Source organism: Scyliorhinus canicula, chromosome 3 (assembly GCF_902713615.1).
Source record: "Scyliorhinus canicula chromosome 3, sScyCan1.1, whole genome shotgun sequence".
Lineage (NCBI taxonomy): Eukaryota > Metazoa > Chordata > Chondrichthyes > Carcharhiniformes > Scyliorhinidae > Scyliorhinus > Scyliorhinus canicula.
The window spans coordinates 241,816,907-241,841,537 of NC_052148.1; the positions used below are offsets into that span (position 1 = coordinate 241,816,907).

The 24,631-nt window shown below is 48.2% G+C and overlaps 1 protein-coding gene across 4 annotated transcripts in view; it reads left to right on the top strand.

Moving 5' to 3' along the window:
- The window catches only part of maml3 (mastermind-like transcriptional coactivator 3), a 631,458-nt gene that overhangs the window by 253,702 nt on the left and 353,125 nt on the right, over window positions 1–24,631 (top strand). The window contains exons 1-2 of one of the 4 annotated variants that reach the window (XM_038792475.1): window positions 18,416–18,443; window positions 18,708–18,772. The exons of 2 other annotated variants lie outside the window; for them this stretch is intronic. Coding sequence is in view for 1 of the 2 variants with exons in the window: in XM_038792473.1 (XP_038648401.1) it covers window positions 18,336–18,443 (108 nt within the window). In the remaining variant the exon portion in view is untranslated. Of the gene's footprint in view, window positions 1–18,201; window positions 18,444–18,707; window positions 18,773–24,631 lie in introns of those variants that run through there. One more of the 4 variants, XM_038792473.1, reaches the window with a different exon arrangement.

Consider the following 24,631-nt stretch of genomic DNA (forward strand, 5'->3'; position numbering starts at 1 on the left):
GTGGAGTACGGGGGGTCTCAAGGGCACCCTAATTGGTACGTTGGGGTGTTGTGGAGATCCAGAGGCCACGATTGGGGTGTCAAGAGAGTGGGGCGCTATTTAAAAATGAGCTCTTCAGTGCAGGAAATGAGTAAGTGCGGCCTTGGCCGGGCATTCCTGCCGAAGCCTAAAAAAGAAGCAGAGTCCCGTTTAATAGCAGGGTTGTCCTCAGTGTTGCAAGCGCCTAGAAACACTCTACTAACTGTGCCCAAAGCAGGATTCTATTCTTTTTCCATTAAATCCTGTCCTATAGCTTTGGAGACCTAATATTTAATTGGAGGAAATTTCTACTCGTCCAATACTAGATATTGGAGAAGCAATGTGACACATTAGAGACAGTGGCAGAGTTGAGAGAGACGTGATGGTTAAATCGAGCTGGGTGTCGTCTGTATACATATGGAAACTACTATGTTTTTGGATGATTTAAGCATTGCAATGCTCCTCAAAGAGGCTACTACTTCCACCTCCCTGTTTTGTTTCTATTTTCTCTGAGTGCTATTATTTAGATAATGGCAGTCGCTAGAGGAATCCATGCTGAAGTTTATCTACTGTAACTAGAAAGTATGATTTGATATCTGAATTTTAATACGCACTGCTAGCATCTGACCAATCAAGGAGGATTTATGAGCAGGTTGGCAGCACAAAGACTCAAAGCTACATGATGACGTCAATCCCTTAGCAACTGTAGCTTGGATCATAGAAACTGTCCTGTGATTATTATTGAGTTTCTTATTCAGTTTGTTTATTAAAGATTCTTATTAACTTTGCTTCTTAGGTTCTTCACGTCGAAACAAACAAATGGTTTGAATTCTATAAATTGTAATGGCAAGTTTTACAGGTTATACTTATTTGCATGGGGTCACTGACATAGGGCACCACACTTCTAATTCCATCACCACTATGTCTGCTGTATGACTGTATATTGGATGCAGTGTTAGATTTCTTCTGCTTTTCCGTTTTTCTCCAACTTGTTCCCTCCTCCCTCACAAGCTAAGTTTCTTCAGGTCACACATCACCCCCTAGCTGCTTGTGCTACCCAGTCAAGCCAAAGGATGAGGATCCTTTAATGGATTAAAGTGCTAGACCACCATGCAGAACGTCTCTTGCCACAGTTCGCGGTGATTTGCCAGATATCAGCCTGGCCCAGCAATAGCGCTGTTGGCCCTGCTTGAAGCCCCGCTTTAGGACCTAGGTGACACTTCAGTGCAATACTGAGGATGTACAGGAAGGTTCAGCGATAAGACTCCAAAACTGAACACGATAAACTACGGGAGGATTTGAATGTATCTGCGAATTGAGCGGACACACGGCAGATGAAACTCAGTGCAGAAAAATGCAAAGTGGGAACAAAAATTCCAAGAAGGGACTATTACTTAAATGGAAAGAAAATAATAAATATGCATGAAAAATCGAAGAGGTCTGAGGATCCTGATTTTTTTTTTAATAAACAATTTTATTGAGGTAGTTTTTGGCTTTGTAAACAGTTACAGACATCAACAGAAAGAAAGCAAAAAAGGCAAAAATGTGCAAACATCCACGTACATTCAATACTTCAATCATAACATACTGCACAAGCCTGCTCCTCTCCCACCGGTACTACCCGCCATTTTATCCCTCCTACTCTACTCTACTCTACCCCCACCCCTCCCCCCACCCCTGCTGACGCTCACTCCTCACTCTCCTGCAAAGAAGTCAATAAATGGTTGCCACCTCCGGGCGAACCCCTGTACAGATCCCCTCAAGGCGAACTTAATTTTTTCCTTACCCAGGAAACTCGACATGTCCGCAAGCCACAACTCAGTCTTCGGGGGCTTTGAGTCCCTCCACGCCAATGGTATTCGTCGCCGGGCTATCAGGGAAGCAAAGGCCAAAACATCGGCCTCTTTCTCCCCTTGGACTCCCGGGTCTTCCGAAACCCCAAAAATTGCCACCCCTGGACCCATCGCCACCCTTGTTTTTAGCACCCGGGACATGATGCCCGCAAATCCCTCCCAGTACCCCCTAAGCTTAGGGCATGCCCAAAACATGTGAACGTGGTTCGCTGGTCCTCCCGCGCACCTAGCGCATTTGTCCTCTATCCCAAAGAATTTGCTCATCCGAGCCACCGTCATGTGGGCCCGGTGAACGACGTTAAATTGAATCAGCCCGAGCCTGGCACATGTCGCGGTCGAATTTACCCTACTCAGGGCCTCTGCCCACAGCCCGTCCTCCATTTCCCCACCTAGCTCCTCCTCCCATTTAAGTTTCAGTTCCTCCGTCTGGGATCCTTCCTCCCTCATGAGCACCTTATAAATATCAGAGACTCTACCCTCCCCTTCTTCCCCCCTAGAGACTATTCTGTCTTGGATCCCCATTGGCGGGAGGCGTGGGAAGGATGGGACCTGTCTACGAACAAAGTCCCGCAACTGTAGGTACCTAAAATCATTTCCCCTTACCAGCCCAAATTTCTCCTCCAAGCTCCTCAAACTCGCAAAGCTCCCTTCCAGGAACATATCGCCCACCCTGACCCGCCTCCATGCTCGAAACCCCCCATCCATACTCCCGGGGGCAAACCGATGGTTGTCGCAGATTGGCGCCCAAACCGACGCCCCCGTCTCCCCTACATGCCTTCTCCACTGGCCCCATATGCGCAGGGTCGCCACCACTACTGGGCTGGTGGTGTACCTGGCCAGCGGCAGCGGTAGAGGAGCCGAGACCAGGGCTGGAGCCCCTGCACGAAGCCGCCTCCACCCGCTCCCAGATAGACCCCATACCCACCATCCACTTCCTTATCATAGCGATGTTGGCCGCCCAGTAATAATTAATCAGACTCGGCAAAGCCAGCCCTCCCTCGCTGCGGTTCCTCTCCAGCGTCGCCTTCTTCACCCGCGGGGATTTTCCCGCCCAGACAAAGCTCATGATCATCCTGTTAACTCTTTTGAAGAAGGACTGTGGGACAAAGATCGGGAGGCACTGAAAAACAAACAGAAATCTAGGGAGGATTTTTCTTAGTTTTACAATACACTGGGTGAAGTGACTAGATACTGTAGGAAGGCAGGATGGATACCAACCCAGGATCAAGAGGTGTTGAATAAGAAGTATGACAATTATCCTGAGAAAGGGAATAGGGGCCTCACGGTAGCATGGTGGTTAGCATCAATGCTTCACAGCTCCAGGGTCCCAGGTTCGATTCCCGGCTGGGTCACTGTCTGTGTGGAGCCTGCACGTCCTCCCCGTGTGTGCGTGGGTTTCCTCCGGGTGCTCCGGTTTCCTCCCACAGTCCAAAGATGTGCGGGTTAGGTGGATTGGCCATGCTAAATTGTGCGTAGTGTAAGGTTAATGGGGGGATTGTTGGGTTTCGGGTTACGTGGGTTTAAGTAGGGTGATCATTGCTCGGCACAACATCGAGGGCTGAAGGGCCTGTTCTGTGCTGTACTGTTGTATGTTCTATGTTCTATGATTGTCATCTTTACAGTCTCCACCCTCCCTGCCAGCGACAGCGGGAGTGCATCCCATCTCCGAAACTCTCCCTTCATTTTCTCCACCACCCTGGCCAAATTTAACTTGTGCAGCCTGCCCCAGTCTCGTGCCACCTGGATTCCCAAATACCGGAAATTTTCCTCAACCAGCCTAAACGGTAGCCCTCTCAATCTGTTCTCCTTGCCCCTTGCCTGTACCACAAACATTTCACTCTTGGCCGTATTTAATTTGTATCCTGAAAACTGGCCGAACTTCCTCAACATTCCCAGTATACTTCCCATCCCGGCCACTGGGTCCGACACGTACAGGAGCAGGTCGTCTGCGTAAAGAGTGACCCTATGTTCTACCCCGCCCCTCACCATCCCCTTCCATCCCTCTGCGGCTCTCAGCGCAATCGCCAGCGGCTCTATGGCCAGCGCAAACAGCAGCGGGGAGAGCGGGCAGCCCTGTCTGGTCCCTCGGAACAGCCTAAAGTACTCCGACACTTCTCTGTTACTCCTGACGCTGGCCTTCGGGGCCCGATATAACAATTTGATCCAATCCACCAGTCCCTCCCCGAACCCAAACCGCCGAGCACCTCCCATAGATAGTCCCACTCCACCCGGTCAAAGGCCTTCTCGGCATCCATTGCCACCACTACCTCCACCTCCCTGCCCGCCGGGGGCATCATTTTCACATAAAGTAATCTTCTCAGGTTGGCCGCCAGCTGCCTACCTTTCACGAACCCAGTTTGGTCCTCCCCAATCACCTCCGGTACGCAGTCCTCCATTCCAACCGCCAGTACCTTTGCCAGGAGCTTGGCGTTAACATTAATCAGGGAGATTGGCCTGTAGGACCCGCACACCTCCGGGTCTTTACCCCGCTTCAATATCAGTGATATAGTGGCTTGCAACATTGTCGGCGGCAGGGTCCCTCTGTCCCTTGCCTCGTTGAAAACCCTCGCCAAGACAGGACCCACCAGCTCAGAAAACTTCCTATAGAACTCTACTGGGTATCCATCTGGCCCTGGGGCTTTCCCCGACTGCATGGCCTTTAGGCCCCCCAATACCTCCTCCACTCTAATCGGGGCCCCCAGCTCATCCACTCGCCCCCCACCTACTATTGGGAATGTTAACCCGTCCAGAAACCTTTTCATCTCCTCCGGTTCTTCCGGCGGCTCCGAAGTATACAGCTTACGATAGAAGTCCCGGAATACCTTATTCAATCCTGCCGGGTCCTCCACTTTGCGCCCCTCCCCATCCATCACTCTACTTATTTCCCTGGCCGCCTCCCTCCTCCTGAGTTGCTGCGCTAACAGTCTGCTAGCCTTTTCCCCATGCTCGTACACCACGCCCCTCGCCTTCCTAAGCTGTTCCAAGGCCCTACTCGTGGATAGTGCCCCCAGTTCCGCCTATCGTCTCTGCCTCTCCCTGAGTAAAACCTCCTCCGCGTGCTCTTCATCTATCCGACCCATTTCCCTGACCAATCTATCCATCTCTGCCCTGTCTGCCTTGGCTCTGTGGGCCCCAATTGAAATCAGCTCCCCCCCGCACTACTGCCTTTAGCGCCTCCCACAGTGTCACCGCTGAGACCTCCCCCGTGTCATTCACCTGCAGGTAATTTTGCATTCACTTCCGAAGCCTCTAACAGATCCCCTCCTCCGACAGCAGTCCCACGTCTAGCCTCCATTGCGGGCGTTGGTAGCTCGCCCCCCCGATCTGCAGGTCTACCCAGTGCGGGGCATGGTCTGAGATAGTAATTGCCGAATATTCAGTGTTCTTTACCTCCCCTATACAATCCCTGCTTAGTACGAAGAAATCTATCCTAGAATATACTTTATGGACGTGCGAGTAAAACGAGTAGCCCCTTCCTGTCGGCTGTCTGGCTCTCCAGGGGTCCACTGCCCCTATTTGCTCCATAAACCCTTTCAGCTCCCTTGCCATTGCTGGGAGTCTACCCGTTCTGGGACACGACCGATCCAAAGCCGGGTCAAGGACCATGTTAAAATCCCCCCCCATTATTAGCCTGCGAGAGTCCAGGTCCGAGATCTTCCCTAGCACTCTTTTAATGAAGTCCACGTCACCCCAGTTCGGGGCATATATATTCACCAGCACCACTCTTCTCCCCTCCAGTCTGCCCCGTACCATCAGGTATCTGCCCCCCCTGTCTGCGGCTATGCCCTCCGCCTCAAATTGCACCCGCTTGTTGATCATGATTGCCACCCCCCTGGACTTCGAGTCCAAGTCCGAGTGGAAGACCTGGCTAATCCAGCCCTTCCTTAGCCTGGTCTGGTCCGACACTTTCAGATGTGTCTCCTGCAACATAATTACGTCCGCCCTCCGAGCCCGCAAGTGCGCGAACACCCGCGCCCTCTGAACCGGCCCATTCAGTCCCCTGACGTTCCAGGTGAACAGCCTGGTCGGGGGCAAACCCCCCCCCCCCCTCCCCCCCGCCACGCTGGTCAGCCATAGCCTTTCTCGGGCCGGCCCCCGGCCCGTGCGTCGCGCCATTCCTGGCCCGCCTGTTGGCTGCCTCCACCCTCGACCTCCTTTCCAGTGCCTATTTCAAGTCCCTCCCACATCAGCAGAACAAACCCCCCCCCAAACAACATCCCCCGATACCCCCACCCCTGCCATCCACTGGCTGTGATCTCCCCTTTCCCCCCCCCACCTGACTCCCTTGACTAGCCAATCTGCTAGCCCGGTGACTCAACACTCCGGCGCCTTCCTGTCTCATTCCCATTGTTTCCCCGTCCTCCTCCCCACTCCGCGGCGCCCCATCCCCCTCTCCAACCCACTGGAGCAACCTCACTGGCACAGGAAGGCATGGACATCAACAAAACAAAAACAAAAAACCCCCAACCCACGTCCTTGGCCCCCCTTGCTGAACGGCCCCCCTTCGTTACCGTGCCGGCTCCAGTGTCCTCTGCGAGCTGCACAAAAAGTACAAATCCGCCCAAAAAGGAAAAAACAGAAAAAAGAGGAAAAAACAAAAACATAAGAGAAAAAACAAACAAAAAAACAACCCCAAACCAATATCCGTGAACAAAGGAGAGTCCCAAATGTTCCACTTGGCACCTTTGACCCAGCAAACCTTTGAACAGCAGTCCAGGCCCATTCGGCGTACCTTCCCACGGTAGTCCTCGGGCCCTAATTCGTGTCCGTGGTGCCTCTTTTCGGGACCAGCCCCTGATCCCTCGCAAAGTCTATCGCTTCTTCAGGCTCGGAGAAGTAGTGGTACCCTGGTACGTGACCCATAAACGAGCCGGGAACAGCAGACCAAACTTCACGTGCTTCTTGAACAGCACCTCCTTGACATTCTTAAAGGCTGCTCGCCGCCGAGCCACCTCCTGGCTTAGGTCCTGGTAAATGCGGAGAACACTGTTATTCCACGTGCTGCTCCTGGCGCTCTTTGCCCACCGCAGCACCCGCTCCTTGTCCACGAACCTGTGGAACCTAATCACCATCGGGGGGGGGGGGGTCCACCCGGATGCCCCTGTCTCGCCTGCACTCTGTATGCCCCCTCCAGCTCCGGCGGTCGCGGAAAGGCTTCGGCCCCCATCAGCTGCATCAATAGGTCTGCTACAAACGTTGCGGCATCAGCTCCCTCAGTCCCCTCCGGGAGGCCGACCATCCTCAGGTTGTACCTGCGGGCTCTATTCTCCAGCTCCTCCACTCTGTCCAGCAGTCTTCTCTGCCGCTCCTTCAGCCCGTCAACTTCTAGCGCCGCAACCGTCTGCGCATCCGCCTCCGCCTCTCCCAGCTCCTTAACTTTAACATCTTGCGCATCCAGCCTCTGGTTCAGCTGATCCACCGCTTTCTGGATTGGGTCCAAGCTGTCCCGCTTCAGCGCTTCAAAACTGGACTTCATTACCTGGAGCATGTTATCCAGCGCCTGCTGGATTGCTGAGTCCAGGGTCCGTGTGTCCGCCATCTTAGGTTCCAGGTAAGTTTCTTCCGGTCCTTGTCTCTGTCCCTTTTTCTCTCTTTTCTTCTGCCTCCTGGACTCCCGCTGTTCCATGTGCCGCAGCCCGCTCCTCAGCACTTTCGCTGCCGCCTTCCTTCAGGTCCGTGGTCCCGCTATCGCGGGGAATCAGCCCCTAAACGCCCGCCGGAGTGAGAGCCCACCGAATGTGCGGCTCACTCGGACATCGCCGCCACCAGAAGTCCCTGAGAATCCTGATTGACAATAAATTGAAACTATCACAACAGTGCTCAGCTGCAATGGGTAAAGCAAACCAGATATTAGGATGTAGTGAAAGGTCATTATTGAGCCAAAATAGTGAGGTAACCCTGCCACTTTATAAATCACTGGTGCGACCACACATAGAATACTATGTTCAGTTCTGGTCACCACAATACAAAAAGGATTTTGCAGCTATTGAAAGGTTAAAGAAAAGAGCAATCAGAATGATTGAGGGATTAAATTATGCTGAGTGATTATGTAAATTGAATGTGATCTCAGTGGAAAAGAGAAGGTTGAAAGGGGTTATGATTGGTATTTTCAGAGTTCTAAAAGGACTGAATAATGTAAGAAGGCGGTCGTTTGGCCCATCATGCCTGTGTTGGCTCTTTGGTATGGCTAAAGAATTATCCTGCCCTTTTCGGAAAGCTGTATAAATGCTCCCTAACACTCCTCGCAAGTTACGTCCTCCACCCTTTCAGGCAGTGCATTCCAGATACTAACAACTCATTGTTTAAAAGAAAATGCTGGTTAGCACTGCTGCCTTGCAGTGTCCAGGGACCCAGGTTCAATTCTGGCCCTGGGTGACTCTCTATGTGGAGTTTACACATTCTCAACATTGGATTTCCTCCGAGTGCTCCAGTTTCCTCCCTCTGTCCAAAGATGTGCGGCTTAGCTGAATTGGCTATGATAAATTGCCTCTTAGTGTTTAAAGGTTGTCAGATTAGGTGGGTTACGGAGATAGGGCAGGGAAGTGGGCCTCAGTAGGGTGCTCTTTCAGAGGATCGGGGCAGACTTGATGGGCTGAATGGCCTTCTTCTGAACTGTAGGGATTCTATGGAAAATTGTTTCCTCGTGTTTCCTCTGGTTCTTTTACCAATCACCTTAAATTTGTGTCCTCTGAATACTAAGCCTTTTGCCACTGGAAACAATTTCCTCCTTTTTTAAAATAAATTTAGTGTACCCAATTATTTTTTGCCAATTAATGGACAATTTGGAATGACCAATCCACCTAACCTGCACATCTTTGGGTTGTGGAATGAGACCCACGCAGACATGGGGAGAATGTGCAAACTTCACACCAGGGCCAGGATTTGAACCCGGGTCCTCAGCGCCGCAGTCCCAGTGCTAACCACTGCACCATATGCCGCACTAATTTCTCCCTATTGACCTTATCAAAAGGATTGAGGATTTTGAATACTTCCATCAAGTCTCCTTACCTTCTCTGCTCATTTAGTCCTCGAACGGGTTAATTCACCTTGTCCGAAACAGTACAGAGGACATGGCCTGAGCTTGAGGAGGGTAACTTCAAAATTAGTCTGCACAATCAGCGAACAAGTAGTCAACCAATGGAACACCTAACAAGACAGTGGAAGCTATTATTATTCATTCATTAAAGTCGATAATATTTTGTGGAACTGTGTATCAGAGACATAACTTCTGGTAAGTGTACCATGTTTGGGAGGAAAAATGTGACTTTGGGTCTATAGTTCCCATATTTCTCCATCATTTGATTTTTTGCTGTGTTAGTTGCAGTGCTAAAACTGATGGAGGTTGAATACTGTGGTTGGTCAGAACCACTGATGCTGGGCAGAGGGAATGTTTTTGCTTCTGTTAATCTGTTTGTAAACAATGTATCTCAAAAACTATTGGACCCAAGGATGAACTCAACAGAAGAATGTCGTGGGTTGTTTGATTTTGAATGTTATGGATTGTTTCAGTTGCTGTGGTGGAATCTGTCACAGCTGTCAAAATGCGAGCAGAGTTTTCAGAGCAGGTTGGTTGGATTTGGATTGGCCTGAAGCCTCTTCAGTGCAATGAAAGCTTTTCATAAAAAGATTTATTTTTTCAGCTTTGTAGTTACAGAGCATAAACAAGGAAGGGCAAAGTCATAAGGAAGAGATGCATAATCGTAATAATGTTGAGTTAACGCAGCATGGGTATGCTGAGTTTAGGTACAAAGTGTGGCACCTCAGAATAGTGCCGCATCTTAGTTGTTGGAAGTGGGATGGAAGCGAGAAAGAGATGCTAATTGGGATGGCATCAACCCAGGTTGCTTAGTTGGTTCCTCGAAGCTTGTTAGAAATTCCCAGAGGCCTTACTTGTTTGCCTAGCTAATGGTGTGCGCATGGGGTTGGGATGAGCAATGTAAACTGAATGGGACTGTTGTAGGAATTTGGCATCCACAGCAGCTCAAACACTTTGCTAAGCACTGGTGTACTCAAAACCAACTGTGGACCTTTGGACCTTTGTTTGCTGGTTGTTCAAAGTTGTGATTGATGGCGCAGCCACCACAGTCACTTTGGCAGCAAAATCAATTAACACACAAACAGGAGAAAAAGCAAGGTGGCTTACAACAGTTCAGAAACTGAGCGCAATTTAAAAGGCAAGATAGCAGTCGTATCACCAAACGTAAAAGTCTTTGAGTGGTCCAACTTCCAGCTGCCGTAACATGGCCACATAAAGAAAATCATAGCACCTCCCTTATTCATGTTGAAATGCGCATCTGAGTTAAACATTGAGCTGTAACTTTTCACTGGTCCCTCATAAAGCAGATCCGATACTGTCTGTAACACGTTTTTGACCACACCATGTATCAACTCTTAAGTTACGGGGTTCTATGTTTTGATTTATTTACCCTCTTCTCACATCTTTATTATAGAAACATAAGACGGGCAGCATGGTGGCGCAGAGGTTAGCACTGCTGCCTCATGGCACCGAGGACCCGGGTTCGATCCTGGTCCTGGGTCACTGTCCGTGTGAAGTTTGCACATTCTCCCCGTGTCTGCGTGGGTCTCACCCCCACAACCCAAAAAGAAGTGCAGGGTAGGTGAATTGGCCATGCTAAATTGTCCCTTAATTGGAAAAAAAAGAATTGGTTACTCTAAATTAATAAAAAAATAGAAGCATAAGACATTGCTAATAGCAACCTGAAAGTTTGAGTTACTGCATCAGATTTGATTTCTTGCCTACTTCACACGGTTTATCTAAATGTGGCAATGTGTATAATGTTTGAAAATAAAATGGGTTCAACTGTAATGTGGTTGCACCTTTACTTCTGAGTCAGAAGGTTCTGGGTTCAAGTCCCAACACCAGAGACGTGAGCATAAAAATCAAGGCTAACACTCTAGTGCATTACTGAGGGAGTGCTGCATTGTCAGAGGTGCTGGGCTGTATTCTCCGCTGTCGGGATTCTCCATTGCATCAGCAGCCCGGGGATTTCCTGAAGGCGTGGGGCTGCCCACAATGGGAAACCTCATTGGCCGGCTGGCGAAACGGAGAATCCCGCCCCGTCTTTGGAATGAAATGTTGAACCAGACCATATCTGCACAATACGGTGGACTTAAATATCCCCATGGGCACTATGTCAAAGAAGGCCTCACGGTAGCATGGTGGTTAGCATCAATGCTTCACAGCTCCAGGGTCCCAGGTTCGATTCCCGGCTGGGTCACTGTCTGTGTGGAGTCTGCACGTCCTCCCCGTGTGTGCGTGGGTTTCCTCCGGGTGCTCCGGTTTCCTCCCACAGTCCAAAGATGTGCGGGTTAGGTGGATTGGCCATGCTAAATTGCCCGTAGTGTAAGGTTAATGGGGGGATTGTTGGGTTACGGGTATACGGGTTACGTGGGTTTAAGTAGGGTGAACATTGCTCGGCACAACATCGAGGGCCGAAGGGCCTGTTCTGTGCTGTACTGTTCTATGTTCTATGTAAGGGCAGGAGAATATCATTAGTGCCCTGGCCAATATTCATCCCTTAATTCATGTCAGTAAAAATACAAAATTGTCCACTTGGTATCATACTACAGTTTGTGAAAACTCACTGTACAACTTGGCTGTCATGTTTTCTACATTACAATAGTGACAACGAGAATCAGTAATATCTCCGTTGAGCCTCTCTTCTTCCCCTTGGAGCAACATGGTCTTACTCCAATTCCGAAGCCTCCGCACGTTGCGGTATGTAGAATCTCAGGCTTCATGATTTGAAACAGGATCTGCTTGGACATGGGCTTAGGCTGCTGATGAGTAGCCATCCAAGTGAGAGAAGAAAATTGGGGAAAGCCCCACAGACCTTAGAAGGGAATAACTACCACATTAATAAAGCAAAATAGAATACAAAAATACAAATTAGGAGCAGGAGTAGGCCACTTGACCCCTCAAGCCTACTCCGCCATTCAATAAAATCATGGCTGATCTGATTGTGGCCTCAACCCCATGTTCCTGCCTACCCCTGATAACATTTCACCCCCTTGATAATCAAGAACCTATCTAGCACTGCCTTAAAACATTTCAAAGATTCCTCTTCCACATTGCCTTTTGAGGAAGAGAGTTCCAGAGACTCATGAGCCTCTGAGTGAAAAGCATTCTCCTTATCGCTGTCTTAAATGTGCCACCTCGTATTTTTATTCAGTGACCCCTCGTTGTAGATTCGCTGACAATTGGGAACATCCGCTCCACATCCACTCAATCATGTTGAGTTTGTACCATTGTGACTACTGTTACTGACATCAGCTAACTCAACATAGACCAATGATGGAATGTGGGACCATTCTGGTATTTACCTTTTTGCTCAGTATCACACTCGTGATATGTGTAAATCCAAATTCAGAGAATTACAATCAATTAGACTGCTTGCTGTCGTTGTCCGCTCCATGTTACATTCCATATTGCTGACCTTTATGTATGGGCAATTGCACACTTGGAATTGACCCAGAGGGGAAAGTAGAATTTTCTTATGTAACCATTGCACCCCCTCCCTCACAGATCTGTGGGTGTACAACACATGGATTGCAGCCACTAAAGAAAGCAGCTCACCATCACCTTCAGAAATAGTTCTGCTCTTGAAGCACATGGGAATGTTCTGAGTATGTGAAAGATGCTATAGAAATTCAATAACACCCTTTACTTTTATTTTATAAATGTAGAGAACCCAATTCATTTTTCCAATTAAGGGGCAAATTAGCATGGCTAATCCACCTACCCTGCACATCTTTGGGTTGCGGGGGCGAAACCCACGCAAACACGGGGAGAATGTGCACACTCCACACAGACAGTGACGCAGAGCCGGGATTGAACCTGGGACCTCGGCGCCGTGAAGCTGCAGTACTACCCACTGCGCCACCGTGCTGTCCTCAATAACTCCCTTTACTTTAAGATATAGTGTTGTTCACTAATGGGCCAATGATATTAAAAAGCACTTCCTAAACCTTCAGGCCATGAAATTTTAACACAAAAAAAAGTGTAAGAAACCTCAGCACAAATTGACATGTAAGGAATCATGTATAATTTTGAATTCCTGCTATGAGACAGAGGAGCAGAATTTGGCCTTTCGGCCCATCGTGTCAGTCCTGCCATTCATTCATGACTGATATGTTTCTCATCCCCATAATCACTGATCCCCTTTTTAATCAAGAACCTATCTATCTCTGTTTTAAAGGCACTCAGTGATTTGGCCTCCACAGCCTTCTGCGGCACAGTGTTCCACAGATTCACCACCCTCTGGCTGAAGAAATTCCCACTCATAGTTTTCAAGGATCGTCCCTTCTGTCTGAGGCTGTGACCTTGGATTCTAGTTCCTTCTAATGGAAACACCCTCTCCACATTCACTCTATCTAGGCGTCGCAGTATCCTGTAAGTTTCAATGAGATCCCCCCCCCCCAAAAAAAAACTCCAATGAGTACATGCCCAGAGTCCTCAACCACTCCTCATGACAAGCTCTTCATTCCAGGGATCATTCTTGTGAACCTCCTCTGGACCCTTTCCAAAGGCCAGCACATCCTTCCTTAGATAAGGGGCCCAAAACTGCTCCCAATACTCCAAATAGGTCTGACCAGAGCTGTATACAGCTTCAGACGTACATCCCTGCTTTTTTTATTCTTGACATCGACACAGGAAAAAGACAATGTTGTCGAGGAGAATACTGAGATACAGGCTACTAGACTAGAAGGGCTTGAGGTTCATAAGGAGGAGGCGGTAGCAATTCTGGAAAGTGTGAAAATAGATAAGTCCCTTGGGCCGGATGGGATTTAATCCTAGGATTCTCTGGGAAGCTAGGGAGGAGATTGCTGAGCCTTTGGCTTTGTTCTTTAAGTCATCTTTGTCCACAGGAATAGTGCCAGAAGACTGGAGGATAGCAAATGTTGTCCCCTTGTTCAAGAAGGAGAGTAGAGAGAACCCCGGTAACTATAGACCAGTGAGCCTTACTTCTGTTGTGGGAAAAGTCTTGGAAAGGTTTATAAGAGATAGGATGTATAATCATCTGGGAAGGGATAATTTGATTAGAGATAGTCAACACGGTTTTGTGAAGGGTAGGTCGTGCCTCATAAACCTTATTGAGTTCTTTGAGAAGATGACCAAACAGGTGGATGAGGGTAAAGCAGTTGATGTGGTGTATATGGATTTCAGTAAAGCGTTTGATAAGGTTCCCCACAGTAGGCTATTGCAGAAAATACGGAGGCATGGGATTCAGGGTGATTTAGCAGTTTGGATCAGAAATTGGCTAGCTGGAAGAAGACAAAGGGTGGTGGTTGATGGGAAATGTTCAGACTGGTATCCAGTTACTAGTGGTGTACCACAAGGATCTGTTTTGGGGCCACTGTTGTTTGTCATTTTTATAAATGACCTGGAGGAGGGCGTAGAAGCATGGGTGAGTAAATTTGCAGATGACACTAAAGTCGGTGGAGTTGTGGACAGTGCGGAAGGATGTTACAAGTTACAGAGGGACAAAGATAAGCTGCAGCGCTGGGCTGAGAGGTGGCAAATGGAGTTTAATGCAGAAAAGTTTGAGGTGATTCATTTTGGAAGGAATAACAGGAAGACAGAGTACTGGGCTAATGGAAAGATTCTTGATCGAGTGGATGAGCAGAGAGATCTCGGTGTCCATGTACATAGATCCCTGAAAGTTGCCACCCAGGTTGAGAGGGTTGTTAAGAAGGCGTACGGTGTGTTAACTTTTATTGGTAGAGGGATTGGGTTTCGGAGCCATGTGGTCATGTTGCAGTTGTACAAAACTCTGGTGCGGCCACATTTGGAGTATTGCGTGCAATTCTGGTCGCCGCATTATCGGAAGGATGTGGAAGCATTGGAAAGGGTGATGAGGAGATTTACCAGGATGTTGCCTGGTATGGAGGGAAGATCTTATGAGGGAAGGCTGAGGGACTTGAGGCTGTTTTCGTTAGAGAGAAGAAGGTTAAGAAGAGGTGACTTAATTGAGGCATACAAGATGATCAGAAGATTAGATAGGGTGGACAGTGAGAGCCTTTTTTCGGAGCTTTAAATTGAGGGGAGATAGATATAGGACAGATGTCAGAGGTAGGTTCTTTACTTAGAGAGTAATAAGGGCATGGAATGCCCTGCCTGCAACAGTAGTGGACTCGCCAACACTAAGGGCATTCAAATGGTCATTGGATAGACATATGGACGATAAGGGAATAGTGTAGATGGGCTTTAGAGGGGTTTCACAGGTCAGAACATAGAACTTAGAAAATACAGCATAGAACAGGCCCTTTAAAGAACCTACCTCTGACATCCTCCCTATATCTTCCACCATTCACCTTAAATTTATGTCCCCTTGTAATGGGCGCAACATTGAGGGCCGAAGGGCCTGTACTGCGCTGTAATGTTCTATGTTTTATGTTCTCAAGGGCAATTAGCGTTGGGTGGCTACATCCCATGAACAAATTTAAAAAGTAAAACTGTACCATTGTTTGTTTCAGTCCGAGATCCAAGTGAGTCAGTTTGGAATGTAGGATCAGCAGGGATATTCCGGGGGCAATCCCAGATTTTCAGTAACAAGTGGTGACATTTGATGCTTGCTTTCCATGTGCTGTGTTTCTCGGCTACTGCACAGGGAGCAAAATGCAAAGATCTAACAGTGACCTGGTGCTGCAGTGGCTTTGTGGATTGGCACAATCTGAGTCCTCAGTCAGCTGGGTAACTGTGCAGCCTTGCCAGTTTCCATGTGGCACTGAGCTGGAATAGAATTTTGGTTTTGCCTTTTCTTTTTCTTCAATTTAGAATACCCAATTCATTTTTTTTTCCAATTAAAGGACAACTTAGCATGGCCAATCAACCTACCCTGCACATCTTTGGGTTGTGGGGGCGAAACCCATGGTGTCATGGTAGCACAGTGGGGGCGGCACGATAGCACAGTGGTTAACACTGTTGCTTCACAGCTTCAGGGTCCCAGGTTCGATTCCTGGCTCGGGTCACTGCCTGTGCGGAGTCTGCACGTTCTGGCCGCCTCATTATAGGAAGGATGTGGATGCTTTGGAGAGGGTGCAGAGAAGATTTACCAGGATGCTGCCTGGACTGGAGGGCATGACTTATGAAGAAAGATTGAGGCAGTTAGGGCTTTTGTCACTAGAGTGAAGAAGGAAGAGAGGTGACTTGATAGAGGTGTACAAGGTGATGAGAGGCATGGATAGAGTGGATAGCCAGAGAATTTTCCCCAGGGCGGAAATGGCTGTCACGAGGGGACATAATTTTAAGGTGATTGGAGGAAGGTATAAGGGAGATGTCAGAGGTCGGTTCTTTACACAGAGAGTGGTGGGTGAGTGGAATGCACTGCCAGCAGAGGTGGTGGAGTCAGAGTCAATCGGGACATTTAAGCGACTCTTAGACAAGCATGTGGACAGCAGTAAATTGAAGGGGTGCAGGTTAGGTTGATCTTAGATTAGGATAAATGGCCGGCACAACATTGTGGGCCGAAGGGGCTGTACTCTGCTGTACTGTCCTATGTTGTTCCCATGTCTGCGTGGGTTTCCTCCAGGTGCTCTGGTTTCCTCCCACAGTCCAAAGATGTGCAGGTTAGGTGGATTGGGCACGCTAAATTAACCTAAGTGTCCAAAAAGGCTAGGTGGGGTTACTGGATTATGGGAAAAGGGTGGAAGCGTGGACTTAAGTAGGGTGCTCTTTCCAAGGGCTGGTGCGGACTCAATGAGCTGAATGGCCTCCTCCTGCACTGTAAATTCTATGATTCTATGACACGGATTTTGCCTTATCAAATGGAATTTTGTTTCTCCCCTAAGCTGATTAAGCACACATGGGACCTTGCAGAAAGTGCCCGCTTACATTAAGCCATTGATACCTTTATTGGATTGGAGTTCCATTTCAGTAATCAGGTTTACTGATGGTGAGGCAAGTGAGGCGATTGGAAAGACTGAGGGGGTTAAATTGGATAACTCCTAGAAAGGGGATTGCGTAAGTGGGAGGAGGAGCTGGGTGGGGCGCTGGGGGCTGGAGTATGGGGGTGAGGCTTTACGGAGGGTTAATACACCCTTGTCGTGTGCAAGACTAAGCCTCATCCAGTTTAAAGTGGTACACAGGGCCCACATGACGGTGTCCCCGATGAGACATGTCCTTCCAGGGGTGGAGGATAGGTGTGGGCAGTGTGTGGTGGTGGGGTGGGTGGGGAGTGGGTGGGTTAACCATGTTCATATGTTTTAAGCTTGTCCAGGGTTGAGCGGATTTTGGATGAGATTTTCAGAGATAATGTTGAAGCTCCAAGTCAAGAGGTGGCAATATTTGAGGTGTCAAGGACCCGGGAGTGCAGGCAGGCAGAGAGGCCGCTGTATTGGCCTTTGCCTCTCTGATAGCTCGGGACGGATTATGTTGCGCTAGCGGAATTCAGGGACATGGATGAGCGATTTGGCAGAGTTCCTGCACTTAGAGAAAATCAGATTTGCCATCAGGGGGTCAGAGGAGGGGCTCACCTGAAGATGGAAGCAGTTCATCGACTTGTTTAAGGTGTAATGAGTCATCAACGGGGGAGGGGGGGTTCTGTTTTCGGTTTGAGTTGTGTTAAAAGTTAAAAAGGGGGGGCAGGCTCCAGGGTGACAGCGGGTAGAGTTGGGGGGGGGGGGGGAGAGATTGTTGGCGGTTGTGTAAGGATGTTTTCGCTGTTTGCTGTTCCCGTGGTTGGTTTTTGTGTTTTTCTTCTTTGTTATGTATATATTTGAAAGTGCCTCGAATAAAATGTTTTTTTTTAAAAAGGGGAATGCATTGGTTTGGAGCATTGAACATCAATGTGGCTTTGCTGGTGTGAAATCAGAATTGTACGTTACGGTCACAATCTGATTGCTCTGCTTACCTCAGGCAGACATTCACTGCACATCGCACACTAATATCTGCACTAATATGGCACCTGCCACTATTTTCCCCACAAGTGTGCACGTGTGCCACTGACTCACATTCTGGAGTTCTAAAGCCACTCATAGTACTCAGAAAAATGGGCACTAAAGAGCCCAATTTCTCACCCTGCATGTTTTAACAATCTCCAATTAGTAAAGGAAACAAAATCAATCTGACTCGTATCCATTTAAGCATGCAGTCCATTCATAAGCACTATGGCTGAGCGAGACAGAGCACGCAACAAGCAGCTCCTGAAGCAGGCACGGCCCACTGCCTGTCCCCTGTAATGGACGGGGAGGCTTGTGCTGTCATTGAGCTTGGGACACATACAGAGCTCATTATATCTCATTAGATTAGTATTACAAGGACTCAGGCTGATTCCCGAGGCGTGTGCTCCCATCAGGTCCTTTCTAACCCTTTGTATGCTGTGTGTATTGCATTGCCACTGAACACAATGGCAAGTCGCTGATTGTGACCATCGAATGTAGCACACTGATCTCTGGGTCAGGCCAATATTTTATTTTTAAGAATGATTTTAGTTCAGACGATAAATGATCATTTTTAGTTGTATTTTAAGTGAAGGAGTTAAGCAGAGAATGATATCTTTGAGTGTGCTCCATACAAGAACATTTCTTTTCATTTATCCTTTCAACCACGAGGTCAGTATTTCGAGCATGCTTGTCATAAAGTAATTAGTGCTTGTTTTAGGATCAAAATGGAGACAATTGAAATATTAGACGATTAAGTAAAATGCCATTTATGGAAGTTAATCCATTTGCCATCTCAAAGCAGTAATTTCAGTCAATGATGTTAATTGAATTCATTCTGTTACTGTATTCTGTAATGTTTTACTTTGTGACGATTTATTTTATCCTCTTGTCTTGCTGCTTTCCCCATCTTTTGCCTCTGCATACCCATGTCAGCTAAGAGGATGGGCAGAGACCTATTCCCAATTCACTGGCCAATGTCAGTTGCCCAGTAGTGGCAGGTAGGTGGTATGTGCTTGAGAACTCATTGTCAGGAACCTTATGTTAGCCCATGGTCAACGAGTCAACAGAGAAGAGACACAATGTACCATATCATCATGAGAGCATTCATTTATTTTAGCTCTGGGGATCTTTGAATTGGTGGGATGATGTGTTGGCACAGGGGACACATTGTGACTTCCCAGGAAAAATTTCAAATGCAGACATTTTTGGAACAGTATAATCCAAACACCCCACTCCAAGCATTCATTAATGGGAGATCTTTTCAAGTGAGCCAGTTTCCAGATTTCTAGGTTATTTGGACCAAAGGATGAAAACAGGCATTAAATGGGTGCTACGCGAATAAGACACCATGTTTGAATATCAGGATTTACATCGAATTTTGGTCCGAATTGCTGAATACCATCATTTGCGCTTGCCAGGGAGTGCTATACCAGAAACCTGCAGACTTAGCACTCAAGTTTTTATTAGATGCAGCCTTTATGGGCATATCGCATCTGCCTCCATTGAAGGTGTGGAGTGCACTGGCTGGCACACAACGCCACTTTGTTGGATGGCTCAGGCAGAAGGTGTACAAGTTCTCGAATTCAGCGCTGGAGGTCCTGGTGGAGAAGGTGTAGAAGAGGAGGGCCTCTAGTACCCGACAAGGGGGAAGATGTCAATTCATCCTCCTATCCCTCTGTCCTGCAGGAGCTGTTGCCCAGGCCTCATGACATTCCTCACTTAGACCAAAGGGAACCCGAACAAGGTAGCCATGACCAAGCACTCCCTTTCTCCTGGTGACTCCTATAAGGTGTCAAATCGGATGAAGCAGCATAGCAATGCTCCTTTTCGGTGAAGTCCTCAGACAATTTGCCGAATGAAAGTTGTGCAAGTGTTGGGGAAGTCTTGACAACATGTCCCAGAAAGTCTCCCTGATGTGTTTCATTGCATAGGTCCATTTCACAGCTGCAGCAGCAGGTGAATATGAAAGGTGAGTGTCCCTTTAAGCAGCGCAGCACGTTTTCTCCCAAACAGCTGGTCACTGGGCATTAGGACAAGCATTGCCAACAAAATGTTGTGCAGCCTCTGTACTGAGAGCTAACAGGCGTTTTAAGTGGCAGTCAACCCTTTAATGAGCGTCTGGGTGACCGTTTCTAGTGCAGACTTCAACCCTTTACCAAGTTGGTGCCTTGTCCGGGCTCTGCAGGCATTCCAGCTCAACACCACCTTAGCCACCTTTAGGGATCATTAAAGCCTGAATGTGCTCGGGAAAAAAAAATCATCCCTCTGTATTTTGTGATTCTAATTCCCATTTGCTAATGGGGTCCATGTTGTCATTGGTACAGTGATTTGAACTTTGAGTGGGGAAGCCAGCATGATTTTCTTTCCAGGCGAAGAGAATCCAAAAGCTGAAGATATCCTCCAGGTTGAGTTTTTAACTGTGTGGTGTCAGGAGGACAAGGAGGAGTTTAGGCTTGACTTGTCTGAGGCTCCTCCTCTGCCCCATCACTATCATAAAATACAGAATGCCCTTCCCCATGCTTGAGTACATGGCTGACCGATTTTCCAGGGACTGGGAGCTGCTCCTGTCCCATGGGAAGTGGGCGTCACTGGCAAGGCCAGCATTTTTGGCCCATCCCTAATTGCCCTTGAACTGAGCGGCTTGCTAGGCCATTTCGGAGAGCACATTGCTCTGGGTCTGGAGTCACATGCAGGCCAGACCAGGGAAGGACGGCAGATTTCCTTCCCTAAAGGACATTAGTGAACCCGATGGGATTTTCTGACAAACAATGATAGTTGTCATGATCGCCAATACTGAGATTTTAATTCCAGATTTCTTGTTCGTTGAATAAAATTCCTCCTGCTGCTATGGTGGGATTTGAACCTGTGTCCCATAAGCATCAGCCTGGGCCTCTGGATTAATAGTCTAGCGCCATTACCACTGTGGCACCATCTCCCCTTTACACATTAATAAAGCTTGGCCATTAAAAACGCCCTGCTCAAAGGCACTGGTGGTGCTGAATGAAGAACTACCAGTTAGTTGGCCAGCAACTTATCCACCCATTACTGATGGGTACCCAAGTTGCACTGACAAAACACAAAGGAAATGAGCACCCTCTGACCCTCAGGTTCTTCAACAGGTTCAGGAATGGAGTGCAGCAGTGATAATCCCTGGCGTTTATGCGGGTGGAGAGCTCCTTTGAATGGTTTAGTGCTTGCTGACTAATGGGCCCACCCAGACCCAAATTACCACACCCCTATATAGTCCATCTGAAAGGAAAGTATTCTACTGACCTTATGCCACAGTGTTTTGAACCTTAGTATTTTGTTAAATGTATTTGTTCTTTGGGTCTGAGCATCACCAGCTCAGTTGATTGGAAGGGGAGCAGGGAGTCATAGAATCCACAATGCAGAAGGAGGCCATTCGGACCATCAGGTCTGCACCAGCCCTTGGAAAGAGCCACTCTATTTAAGCCCACACCTCCGCCCTATCCCCATAACCGAGTAACGCCACCTATCCTTTTTGGACACTCAGTCCATCATTAAGGATAAGATTGCAGTGTACTTGGAAGTTCATGGTAAAATAGGACTGAGTCAGTATGGCTTCATCAAGGGGAGGTCATACCTGACAAATCTGTTAGAATTCTTTGAGGAGGTAACGAGGAAGTTAGACAAAGGAGAGCCAGTGGACGTGTACTATTTGGATTTCCAGAAGGCCTTTGACAAGTTTCCACACGGGAGGCTGCTAAATAAGATAAGAGCCATGGTGTTACAGGTAAGATACTGGCATGGATAGAGGACTGGCTGTCTGGCAGAAGGCAGAGTTTGGGGATAAAGGGGTCCTTTTTAGGATGGCAGCCAGTAACTATTGGTGTTCTGCAGGGATCAGCATTGGGACCACAACTATTCACGATATACATTAATGATCTGGAAGAAGGAACTGAGGGCATTGTTGCTAAGTTTGCAGACGATACAAAGATATGTAGAGGGACAGGTCGTGTTGAGGAAGCAGTGGGGCTGCAGAAGGACTTGGACAGGCTAGGAGAGTGGACCAAGAAGTGGCAGATGAAATACAGTGCGGAAAAGTGTGAGGTTATGCACTTTGGTAGGAAGAATAGAGACATAGACTATTTTCTAAATGAGGCAAAGCTTTGGAAATCTGAAGCATAAAAGGACTTAGGAGTCCTAGTTCAGAATTATTTAAGTTTAACATGCAGGTTCAATTGGCAGTTAGGAAGGTAAATGCAATGTCAACATTCATTTTGAGAGGGCTAGAATATAAGAGCAGGTTTGTACTGCTGAGGCTGTATAAGGCTCTGGTCAGATCCCATTTGGAATACTGTGATCAGTTTTGGGCCCTGTATCTAAGGAAGGATGTGCTGGTCTTGGTGGGGGTCCAGAGGAGGTTCACAAGAATGATCCCTGAATAAAGGACTTGTCTTATGAGGAGCGGTCATATTGGATGGAGTTTAAAAGGATGAGGGGGGTCTTATTGAAACTTACAGAATACTGAGAGGCCTAGATAAAATGGATGTGGAGAAGATGTTTCCATTGGTAGGAGAAATTAGAACCCGAGGGCACAGCCTCAGATTGAAGGCATGAACCTTTAAAACAGAGATGGGGAGGAATTTCGGTAGCCAGACGATGATCATAGAATTTACAGTGCAGAAGGAGGCGATTCGGCCCATCGAGTCTGCACCGGCTCCTGGAAAGAGCACCCTACCCAAGGTTAACACCTCCACCCTATCCCCATAACCCAGTAATCCCACCCAACACTAAGGGCAATTTTGGAAACTAAGGGCAATTTAGCATGGCCAATCCACCTAACTTGCACATCTTTGGACTGTGGGAGGAAACCGGAGCACCCGGAGGAAACCCACGCAGACACGGGGAGAACGCGCAGACTCCACTCAGACAGTGACCCAAGCCGGAATCGAACCTGGGACCCTGGAGCTGTGAAGCGATTGTGCTATCCACAATGCTACCGTGAACTTTTTGCCGCAGAAGGCTGTGGAGGCCAAGTCACCGAGTGTCTTTAAGACAGAGATAGATAGGTTGTTGATTTTTTTTAAAATAATTTTTATTCAAATTTTTCAACAACAAATTTTCTCCCAACAGTTAAAGTAAACATGGTGTAAAACTAAAAGAAACAGAAATCCCCCCCAATACAAAGTAATAAATTAATAACTAATAACAATACAAGAAAGGAAAAGAAAATAGCAAACACACCGTCGCAAAAACAAACCCCCTTAACAAATCTCGAACCCCCCCCACCGGGGTTGCTGCTGAGACTGACCACCCTCTACCTCTCCGCCAGGAAATCGAGAAATGGCTGCCACCGCCGGAAGAACCCTTGTACCGACCCCCTCAGGGCAATCTTAATCTTTTCCAGCCTGATAAACCCGGCCATGTCATTAATCCAGGCCACCGGGCTCGGGGGCTTCACGTCCCTCCATTGTAAGAGAATTCTACGCCGGGCTACTAGAGACGCAAAGGCCAGGGTACCGGCCTCTCTCGTCTCCTGCACTCCCGGCTCCGATGCTACCCCAAAGATCGCGAGCCCCCAGCCTGGCTCCACCCTGGAACCGACCACCTTGGACAAAGTCCCCGCCACCCCCTTCCAAACCCCCTCCAACGCCGGACATGTCCAAAACATGTGGGTGTGGTTCGCCGGGCCTCCCGAACACCTCCCGCACCTGTCCTCCCGCCCCCACCCCCCCCCCCCCCCAAAAGAACCGGCTCATCCTGGCCCCAGTCATGTGCACCCTATGCAGCACCTTCAGCTGAATTAAGATGAGCCGTGCGCAAGAAGAGGACGAGTTCACCCTCCCCAGGGCATCCGCCGATAGGTTGTTGATTAATAAGGGGATTGGGGTTTTCGGGGAGAAGGCAGGAGAATGGGGATGAGAAACATATCAGCCTCGATCGAATGGCAGAGCATATGCAATGTGGCAAATGGCTTAATTCTTCTCCTATATTTCATGGTCTTATGGCCAGCATTTGTTGTCCATCTCTGATTGATTGCCCTTGAGGAGGTGGTGGTGAGCTGCCTTCTTGAACTGATGCGAGTCCACGTGGTATATGTACACCCACAGTACTTTTCGGGAGGCAGGTCCAGCATTTAGATCCATGCTGCGATAGTGAAGGAACGGCGATATATTTTCAAGTCAGGACGGTGCGCGGCTTGGAGGGGAACTTGCAGCTGGTGCGTTCCCGTGTATCTGCTGCCCTTGTCCTTCTCAGTGGTACAGATCACATGTTTAGAAGGTGCTATTGAGGTAACATTGGGGGGTTGCTGCAGTGTAACATGTAGATGGTATGTATACGTTATTGCCACTGTCTAGTGGTGGTGGTAAAAGTGAATGTTGACAGTAATGGATGGGATGTTGATCAAACAGGCAGCTTTGTTTTTGATGCCTCTTGAGGTTTGTGAGAGGAGTGCTCTGTTATCTACAACGTCAGCCTGCAAGGCAGTCTCTCTAAGCCTTGCATGAATTCAGCTGTGAGATAGTCTGCCAGAACGGCTATGCCACTCATGTATTGTAGTTTCCAAGTTGAGTATATTTTTCATATTGGGATTAGCTGATGGGAAATCAATTCTAGTATAAGGAAAACCACTTAGTGCCCAAAAGGTTACTGCAGTTTGCAAGTAATACAAATGAAAATAGGTCTCTAGTAGCGTCTACTCAATCGAGCTCAGCTGAGATGACTGTGAGGTGAATTAACCCAACCCAGTCCTACACAGTGCTCTTTGTGTTTGTTTAGCAGTAGGCTGGCGGAGTGGGGGAGGGGTTTGGAAGAGCCTGACATGCACATAGCACAGAGGGGGGAGAGCAAGAAGCTGAACACATCTATCATCTTGAACATCGCATGCAAGG